Here is an 11452-nt window from a genome sequence, read left to right on the forward strand (position 1 = left end):
TTTTTAAAAGCAAATCATGAGCGCCTATCTAAGGATATCTACACTTTTGCCAGGATATGTGTGGAGGTAGACCTCAGTCAAGGCCTACCAGAGCACATTATCCTAATACGCAATGGAAAACAATGGGCACAACCACTAGATTATGAAAACACCGCCTTTCGCTGCCGCATATGTCGTCAAACAGGTCATCTACAGAGTACATGCCCACAAAACAAAAAGATAGGAAAAGGAGACAACCACCAAAACCGAAAGGATGGCAATTTTCAGCCACATGGACAGAGGATGCAGAAGAGGATAAAGAAGAGGAAAGGAATGAGGGAATCAACAGCAATATACAAGAAGATGAAGACAGAAAGATAAACACAGAAATCAGCAAAGCAAGCTATCCTCACCACCTAGAGAACAATGAATATCTGATCGAAGGAGCAATAGACACAAATGCAGGTAACCCAAAGCAGCAATATGAGAACACCAAGCAGGAAATTGGAGGCAGCAAACGAGCATACTCGCCAACAAGCACAGATTCTGAAAAGGATATCATGGCTGCCACAAATGAAACACAAATGATTATTGTAACAGCTCCGCCTAACAATGAAGGTTGGTGGAAAGTGGAAAAAAAGAAGGGTAGGAAAGTCTAGATTGTCTAGTTGATTGATTATTAGCTCCTGATTAGCAGGACAAGTTTTGTTACTATGAACATCACAGCAATGCCAACGGCATCTACTATATGTAATTTTCTAATCTTAATGAAAATTACTGATTTTTCCAGTGGAAAAAAAAACAATAGTGGTCTTGATGTATAAACTAGATCCACTAGGTAATTTCACATCAACACTTACTTGGTGGATCGTGAAATTTTTCCACTTAGTTAAAGTGGTTGTTCCAATCATATGTAAATATATTACCTTCACTAACAAACATTGAAAATATTTTTCTTTCAACTTAGAAAAATTAAAGATACTTCAGTAAATATAGATAAAAATGTATTATATTTATCCTTATATAATTTGTATTTTTTTATTTTTTATTTCTTTTATGGCCGTTTAAATTAATTACTCACACACTTTATAATATTTTATTAAATACATAATGAAATTTAATCACTTTCTTTTCAATTCTACATTATACATAATAAACATAAATAAATTTACAATACAAAGCTCACAATCTCCGTTTTGCACTTTACGATTTCTAACTTTTTATGTTCACAATATTAAATTACAATCACAAAAATGGATCCAAACATAAATTTAATATAAACATAAATTCAATATACATTCCTTATATGATATTTAATGATACCAATAAATATCTTGATCATCTAGCAAAGTTCCTCTTTCAAACAAACACTGAATAATGGAGGATCTATACAATTTACTTCCCCTCTCACCTAAATGTTATGCATAAGAAATGGATGTTCCAATCAAAATTGGATTGTGAAAACATATCCATGCACAATGGGATGGTTTTCGACTATATTAAAATCCATTTAAGTAAATTTAATAGAGTATATATTTTTTATGTTATGCATAAGAAATGGATGTTCCAATCAAAATTGGATTGTGAAAACATATCCATGCACAATGGGATGGTTTTCGACTATATTAAAATCCATTTAAGTAAATTTAATAGAGTATATATTTTTTAATTTATTATATTTATAGAAGGTAAGATATATAATTATTAATTTGTCATTATTTTATATTAATTGTATATCATTAAATTAATTTTTTTTTTTTAAATTAATTTGTCTATTTTATAATTAATTAGTTAATTATGAGATATTTTTTTGTTGTTTTTATTTATAATTTTGTCCTAATTTTCACATAAATTACTTTTACTCTATTTTTTATAATAAAATTATAATTCATTCCACCTACATAAATATTCAAAAATCAAATTTTAATACATCATAACAGAAATACATACAACATTTTAATTAAATACATAATTATATTATATATTGCTCTAGCTATTTCCATTAATTATTATTATTATTTTTTCCCTTTTTAAAATTTTATCCTACGGAATAAACTCTTTCTGTGTATTTTTTCTCTGACTCAAGAACCATAAGATAGATATAACTTACGATACAACCCTGGTTTAATATCCAAATTATTTAGTAACTTTCAAATTAATAATCAAACCTTATCCTAATTCTTCAAAACAAAAAAAATTACCAACCTCCATTCATTAATGAAAGCAAAATCAATTCTAACTGCATTGTAGATTCTTGTTATTCGAGAGCTCAACGACAAAGTCAATAGTTAACTTTCCAAACACTTGGATTATAACATATGTGATCCCATACCTTTGATTTCTGCATCTTCATCGCCCTAAAATTTGAGCTATTCCAAACCTCGTTGATTTCCACATTTCTATTAAACCAGCGGAACAATCTTGGCAGTGGCACTCTAAATTACGCCAGAAATAACTGGAGGTTTAAAGCAAACTGTAACTTTAAATGTCATTAATAAAAATTGAAAGCACTAACACCATGTAGCTACGTCGCTGAATATTGACAATCATTTTATCTTAAAAACTCAAAAACCCAACACTGTGTTGCTATCGTTTTAAAAGATTATTTTGTGAAGAGGTTTTCAGTTACATCAAAATCGGTAGATGTTGGTAAAGGTTTCAAACCTGTGTTGCTATCGTTTTAAAAGATTATTTTGTGAAGAGGTTTTCAGTTACATCAAAATCGGTAGATGTTGGTAAAGGTTTCAAACCAGTAACTAGGATCCGGAGGGTGGAAAAACGTTTGAAACTAGTAACTACAATCAGCAGAATAGAAATTACAGATTCCATAGAAGGTAGAAATTATGGATGGCATAGAGATACTGTATTCTTCCAGGATTTTAAATGACCAAAGATCAAAATTTAATAAAAATTATGAAATTCCCAAAATAAATAGTCAAAACTTATAATAATTAGACGACAACTCCATGATGTATTGATATCAATTGTAGAGTGGTTTACAATTCCAACACCCAAGAATCGGGGAATTCATTCCAAGTTTCACAAATTTATTGTAACCCTATATCGTATATCTAAAACGCGTTCGTTTGAGATTGATTGAATATATTTCAGTCAATAAAACCAGTAATCGTCCAGACCGCATTCCTGGTTTTGAGAGTCCTTCCAACGCCTTCATATACAGAGAACGAAGTTACTCCACTCCGAGCAAGCTGCCTCGCAATGACTTCATGAGGTGGGATCATAGGTCCCTCACAATCCCCTCCTCCATCTTCATCATCAGTGCTATCATCGTCATCCAACCCATGAAGTGTACTCCAGCAATTCTCATTGTTCTTTTCCTCCCATGACATCTGACACCAATCCGGGATATTCACTGGTGTAGAAGACCTGTACCTCATTCTCGTCTTATTATTCTCTTCATTATTTGATTCCTTCCCATAAATCTTTATTGATCTCCTGCTATTGTTATCATTTACCTCCTTTCCCATCGATCTACATACTGCAACACTATTACAACCATTTTCCTTAAAACCAACCTGCTCGGAGGTCTCTGCATTAATACTTCCCCATATATCATCCTCGTTAAACTCTTCCATTCTTTCAGATTTCTCCATCCCAACAGATTCTTGAAACTCAAAGAACTTGTAAATATGATTATCTTCCTTAAGCGTCCCCAGCATCGATTTTCTCCCTTCCACGACCACCCAAGAGCTTTCTGCTATGCTTTTATTCAAAAACCCAACAAGTCGATTGCAAAGATTCTATATGAGGCCGATCAGATTGATCCAATTCTAAGCCTTTTGGCTCCACACACCGCTTATTCACAAAATTTTTACCAAAATTGCACTAACCCAACTCTTGATCACCGCATACAAGCCCACCCAACTCCTAAAAGTGATGTAATTTCAACACTGCCTTATCGGTTACTCCCGATTTAACACCAACAGCACCCCCTTTATAAGTTCTAGAGATCATAACCCTAATTGATTACTTGTAGTAAAATGAAGTTGAATTCAAAACTCAAAATTTACTATTGCTGAGATTTGGCTTTTTAGGGGAGGTTAGAAGTTGTTAGAAGTTAATTCGATCCTGAATTTTAGCAATATTCTAGAAACTTTTGGGATAAGAGTGAAATAACTTCCATTCATCAGATTTTAAAATATTTCTAGAACTTACAATTTCATTCAGAAATATAAATAAATCCCATCCATAGAAATTGTGCCAATCGTCGACAAGAAAACCACACTGACAAGTATATTATTGAATACCAAATTGTTTTACCATTTTTCCTTGATTAGCTTCTGTAAGATGCTTTTGTATATGTCACGCTATTTATTCTGTAAGATGCTTTTGTATATGTCACGCTATTTATTCTATAAGAATTTTGATGATCTGGATAACGTCAATCGAGTTGCTTGTGCTTTTGGTAACCTTTCGATCTAAATTCGACTGAAATTTCGACACTTAAATATGAATCTACCCAAAAAATTTAATATCCGAAAAATAATGAGATAAAAATGCGCATATAATCCAAAATGCCATAACCCGTTCAAAATGAAGCAGTTCAAATCCCAATCGAAATCGAACACGAATTTGGATGAATTATGAGTTTGATGTCTAAAATAGACGTCTCATTGGTAATGATGGAGAATATATATTTTATTGGCCTAGTTTGTTTGTTTGGAGGCAGTTTGAGGACACAATTTTCTGATTTAAAATATGCCTTTGTATGTAAAATGAATTCATTGAATTTACAAGGTAAAAATTATTCAGCCTGTCATATATAGATTGTGTTATTCTAATTAACACTATTAATTCTATAGATTTCTGTAGTGAATAATTCTATAGATTTCTGTAGTGAATAATTATATAGATGTATTTTATTGATTTTGAAAGTTTCGTGTATTTTTATGAGATCAAATTTTGAGCTAAAATATAATTTAATGTTCTTCTTTTTAAGTTGGAATTTGATAATATAATTCTTCAAAATACTGTGATTCTAATTATTAATTCTATTAATTATATAGATTTCTGTGAGTGAGTAATTATATAGATGTATTTTATTGATTTTAAAAGCTTCATGTATTTTTATGAGATCAAATTTTGAGCTAAAACATAGATTGATGTTTAATTATTTGATGTTTTTCCTTTTTAGATTGGAATTTGATAATATAATTCTTTAAAACATTGTGATTCTAATTATTTACTCTATTAATTATATAGATTTCTGTGAGTAAATAATTATATAGATGTATTTTATTGATTTTGAAAGTTTCATGTAATTTTGTGAGATCAAATATTGAGCTAAAACATAGTTTGATGTTTAACTATGTGATGTTTTTCTTTTTCAAGTTGGAATTTGATAATATAATTCTTAAAAGCATTGTGATTCTAATTATTAACTATATTAATTATATAGATTTCTGTGAGCAAATAATTATAAAGATGTGTGCGCCATCTTTAATGACATTTAATAAGTTGTTAACCGGAGGATTCATCCATCTTCTCGAAGTTGAAACCTCTGCAATGACGTAATAAACAGTTGACGAAATTGAAACCTCTGCAATGACGTAATGAACAGTTGACCAAATCATTCATTGACCTATTTGAAGTTAAAATCTCTTTAAAAAATAGCAGTAAATTTATATTAGTATAGGTTTATTTTAATCAGGGATTTAACATAAGGTGAGAGGATCAAATTTGTTGTGTAAATTTATTTTAGAGTTCAAAATTTAATGTGTAATTTTTTTTTTTAAATTGCATTTTTGAATGTTATAGAGATTACATAACATGTACATTGAGCTATTTCATGACAGCACATTAAACTAGTTTTCTTGTTATTAGTATATTTTTAAGGATAAGTCAATATTAATCTATATTAAAATATTTTATTCATAATCTACATTGGATATTTTATTGTATAAAACATTAAAATATTTTCTTTCAATATTTTTTTGTAAATATATAGATATATAAGAAGTTGATATCACTTGTTAAAATACTTTTGAAAAGTATAAGGTTTAAATATCTTACTCACATATTTTTCGCTTCTAATTGGTTTACATAAAATTATATTATATTATCTAGACAATTAATTAAATACGAAATATGTATATATATATATCTATATATATATATATATATATATGTCACAATTATTTTTTATGTAGAGAATATTTTATTTTTATTTTAAGAGGGACAAACATACTTACACATTGTCTTCACAATAGGTGATAAAATATAGAATATTTATTTTTTTATTTTAAGCGGGACGAACATACTTACACGTCACCTTCACAATGGGTGGTAGAATAAATCTCTCCGCTCAATAAACATGTATTATAATTTTTATTTTAATATTTACAGGTTACCTTCACAATGAGTGATAAAATAAATATTTAAACTTAACAAATATATGCTATAATTTTAAATTTGTTTATTTTAAATATACTTTTATATATTGTGATAAAAGAATACAATCCATAACTATAAAACACATTATTTAGTGTGGAAAAAAGAAGTTGTTTCATTATTTAGTGTTGAAAAAAAATAGGTGCTCCCCAATTAGAAGAGAAATCAATGGGCAAGATGATACCAATCCCAGAGTGATGAGGTGAGCGCATTGCACATGATGTATGAAAGGGTGATAATACCACTATTATATTAAAGGTTTTGAATTTAATGTTTAAATTGGTGTATATTATTTTAAACAAAATAGTTTTTACATAGGTGTTTTTGTTTTTTTTCATGTAATTTATGGTTTTTTTTAATTGTTTAAAGTTTTTTATTTAAAAAATCAAAGAATGAAATCTTTTTTGCTTTTGATTTGGTAACTCTACTGTTGACGAGGCAAATTTTGTTATCAATAATTCAAATTTTATTAAGTTAAAATTTCTAAATATTATGTGTATTTTTTATTAATAAAAATAATGAAAATATACTAAATAGGTTAAATATTTTCATGAAGTAAAAAGCAATGTTAAATAATCTCAATTTGGGCATTATCGCATTCCATTAATTAATTTATATAGAAAATATAATAAACAATGGCTCTAATTAAAATCTTGATAAATGAAATTATTATATAAATTAAAACATAATTAATTTATATGAAGAATGTAATAAGCAATGGCTCTAATAAATGAAATTATTATATACATTAAAACAAATGATGAAAAAACTATTTTAAAAGCATCCCAAACCTCTGGATCTTGGTAATGGGAAACGTTGTTTCTTTTAACAAAAATGCAAAATCATAAAAATAAAAGCATTGTTATTTAAAAAGAAGAATTGGATGTAAAATAATTTAAAAAATATTTTTTTTATTTTTTATTTTTTATTTTTTTATTTTTTATTTTTAATATTTGAATACTATTTATATTAATTTATTTATAACTATAAAGAAAAAATCATCTATATTTAAAATTCATAATCATAAAATTTTTGGTAAATACGGTGAGTATGATAATATTGAAGTACATCCGATGGAATAAATTGACACGAACATAAACGAATGGATGAATAGGTTGATCCATGTGAGTCACATTGCCGTGGATAAGATATGAGAAGATATATATGATGTATCTTCCACTAATAAGGCACAAAAAATAACCTATACAAAGAGTCAAAGGAAAGTATTCTCTCTTGTGATTAAACACTACCACAAATATGTGTATGATATATATTATAAGGTATGTAAGATGATTTTTTATATAAGTTTTTGTTTATTTATTTGTAATTGAAATATATAAGATTTAATATACATATTCAGTCTATTTATTTATAATTATTTATTTGTTTTTGTAAATTGTGAGCGGCATTTTTTTACTTAGCAAAAAATTTATCTTAATCGCAATGTGAGTTGTCTACTTATGAGGATATAGGAATCAAGCATCACACGATTTATGCATGTCTTAATGGTCCTAGTATATATTATGGGCGGCATATATTAAATTTTGATGCCGTGAATGTGGAATGAATGCATATCACACGAATTACATTAAAAAAAAATAAAGTGCCCCTTTAAGGTTCTTTGTTATATCCCCCATTATCCCCCATAATTATATCTTTTAAATTATTTTTCCAGTGCAAAATGTAACATATTTTATGTATCAGCAAATAATATGATATAGAAGTGAAGATAATATTTTATGAATAGCTATAGAACCGTCAAGGAAATATGACTTATTCTTAAAGAAGAACTTTGTAAAGTTAGACTATGAATGTTAGCTAATGGTGTTAATTTATTTGGAGAGTTTGGGTCTATTTCCTAGAACATTTTTACTTAGAAACATAACATTCCATATTGGATGTCAAAAATGAGGTAGAATGTAATGTTGGCATTAATTATTCTAGGTATTTAGTGTTTGAAATGTTGAAAACATACCACTTCCTTTTTTTGTTACATGTTTTATATTTACAATGAATTAATTATTTGTATTTTGCAATAACTAGGTAAGTACAAAATTAGAGAAATAAATGAATATCATGTTCCTTTTAGTGGTGAAGTTTTAAAATCATTGGGTAACATCATTATCTATAGCATCTCCATACCAATAAGTTGAAAAGAATTTCAATTCCATAGAATAATTACATGGATAATGGATGATGGCCCAAGGTTAACACACTTTTGTAGTATCTATATATAGCTATATATTATTTTACTACTTTTTTAAAGTTATTTCCTCCTTAAAAACTATAGATCTTGAAGTATATAAATGTGTCTCTTTAATTAACCAGAGAGGCTAGAAAATAATCATGAAGAATTCAATTATTGAAAACAATGTTTGAGAACAATCATGGTAAGCAATTGATTTCAATTACTTCTATATTTATTAATTTTTTTCCAAGTTATTAAGCACAAGGAAAACCCTAGGTACCAAATATGCATGTAATGTGTATGATAAGCCAATAGTATTAAACTATATAAAGAATTTCATTTAATGAACTCAAAGAGGCTAGAAAATACCCATGACCAATAATGTCTTAACCATCGAAAATGGTTTTTGAGAAAAGTCATGCTCAATAGTTTATTTGGATTATATCTACATGTATTACTATTTTTCAAGGTTAACAACCTTAGGGAAAACCCTTAGGTACCTTCCCTCATTTCAATGATAGTACCTCAGGTAAACCCCAATAGAATTTTTTCGGCACAAGGCTAGTCAACCTCAAGTATCAAATATATTATAATAATATATTCAATGCGACCTTAATAAGTCACTTATGGGAATTGAACATGCATTGGGAGGATAAAAACCATTCCTCACATCCACCTAAGCTAAGCCTAATTGAAATCCATATTTGTTATTTAATACATTTTTTATATATTTTTTCTAGTTACCCTAATAAGAAATATATTTCCATTTATGTTTCCCATAAATATTGATGGAGAAATTCCACAGAGTAATAGAAAAGATTACATCTAATTTACTTAGCCGGTCTCCAACAACTTAACAGTGCTAAAAACGAAATGTGTTGATGTTGGAATAACACTTTTTTTTCTACGATAAATTTTCAACATGTTTTAAAAATGGTGGTAAAAACCAATTTTTTATGCAAAAATTGTTGAGAAAACACCCTCAAAATGAAAAGTGTTGACGCTTGGATAACACTTCTTTTTTTAAGGGTAAAATATCAACATTTCGAAATAATGGCATAAAATAATTTATGATAACCCTGAAAAACATTAAAATTTAAAAAAAAATAATGAAAAGATAAAATAAAATAAAAAATTAAAACAATGAAAAAACACAAACAAAAAAAATTAAAAAAATTAAAAAACATAAATTAAAATATATACTAATTAATAAATAAATAAAATAATATATATATATATATATATGACAAAAAAAAAAAACATAAAAATGTAAAAAAAAAACAAAATTAACGATAAGAATTAAAAAACTAAAACTAAAAATAAAATTTATAAACAAAGAAATAGTTATAAAAAAAAATTTAAATAAATTATAAAATTAACTAGTTAAAAATATAAAAATTGAAAAAAAATTAGCAAAAAACTAAAAAAAAATGGAAAGGAAAAACAAAATAAAAAATTAAAAAATAAAAAAATAAAAGAAAAATAAAAAAAGTAAAAAAATAGAAAAATAAAAAAATTAATTAGGTAAGTTAAAAAGGAAAAAAAAAACATTAACAATAACTATGAAAAAAAATAAAAACAAACTATATTAAAAAAAAAAAAAAAAAACAAAAGGAAAATTAAAAAACTAGTAAAATTAATATGAAAAACATTTAAAAGAAACTAAAATAAACTCAAGTTATATATATAAAAAAAAAAAAACAAATAAAATTGAAAAACATTTACACTTTATAAAGAAATATGTATTTTTGATTTAAAAAAAAAATAATTATCTTTTATCAAACTTACATTTTTTATTTAAAAACAAAAAAATAAAAAAATTTAAAATTTATTTTTTTTGAATATATATATATATATATATATATATATATATATATATAAACTATATTTTTTTTCAATTAAAAAAATTACAATTTATATATAATATATATATATATATATATATATATATATATATATAATGAATAAAAAAAAAGGGTTTAAAAAAAATTATATTTTAAATGTTTTTATTTAAAAAAATGTTTAAAAAGTTATTTTTTTTTTATTAAACAAATTTAATCTTTTTATTATTTTAAAAAAAATTAAATATTATTAATTTTTTATTTTTTTTTAACCATTTTTTAAGTCGAAAAAAAGACATGGCACCTCCGCGCACCCACCACTTGTGGTTGCGCAGCCCTGAGCGGACAACCTACATGCAGACCCTCCCCACAAGGCCACACCACCACGAGCGGTGGGAGAGGAGGGCTACGGGCCCTTTTTTTAAAATAAAACAAAAATTCGATAAGAAAAATCAAAATTTTTTAATTTTTAATTAAAAAGAATTGTTCAAATTTTTGAATAAATTTTTTTTTAAATAAAAAAAAAAATAAAAATCGTTTAAAAAAATGTGTTTATTTTTTTTATTTTTTTCTATAATTTTTTTTATAAATAAAAAAATATTATTATTTAATTTTTTTTAAATTATTTTTTCTCTTTTATAAAAATAAAAAATAATTTTTTTTTAATTTTTAATTCTTTTTCTTATTAAATAAAAAATTAAGATTAATAAAAAAGATTTTATCTATTTATTTTTTATTTCAAAATTAAAAATACATATTTATTTGAAAGTTTAAATGTTTTTTATTTTTATTTTTATTTTTAATTTGAAAAGAAATATATATTTTTAAAATTTTCATATTTTTTTGTTTTTTTAAGTGTTTTTATTATTAATTTTACTAGTTTTTTTTTTTTTTTTTTAATTGGTTAATTTTCTATTTTTCTTTTTTAATCTATAGTGTTTTAATTTTTATTTTTTTCTCTATTTTTACTTAATTTTATATATTTTTAATTTTTTTTTTTTTGGTCCAAATTCTTTTATGATTTATGAGATAA

The 11452-nt window shown here is 25.7% G+C and overlaps 1 protein-coding gene across 1 annotated transcript; it reads right to left on the minus strand.

Annotated features, from left to right (window-relative positions):
• Positions 1–3086: 3086 nt before the first annotated feature.
• Positions 3087–3662, minus strand: LOC149226272 (protein S40-6-like). The gene has a single exon (XM_089380158.1). It carries the CDS (start codon positions 3657–3659, stop codon positions 3087–3089), a length of 573 nt encoding a protein of 190 aa, XP_089236284.1. The 5' UTR covers positions 3660–3662.
• Positions 3663–11452: the final 7790 nt, after the last annotated feature.

This window comes from Pinus tabuliformis, chromosome J (genome assembly GCF_031772625.1).
Source record: "Pinus tabuliformis cultivar Carrire ecotype Pingquan chromosome J, CPIR1, whole genome shotgun sequence".
Classification (NCBI taxonomy): domain Eukaryota; kingdom Viridiplantae; phylum Streptophyta; class Pinopsida; order Pinales; family Pinaceae; genus Pinus; species Pinus tabuliformis.

What these genes read in the sequence shown, in the direction of transcription:
- LOC149226272 (XM_089380158.1), bottom strand. Translation starts at nt 3,659, where the DNA reads ATGCTGGGGACGCTTAAGGAAGATAATCATATTTACAAGTTCTTTGAG.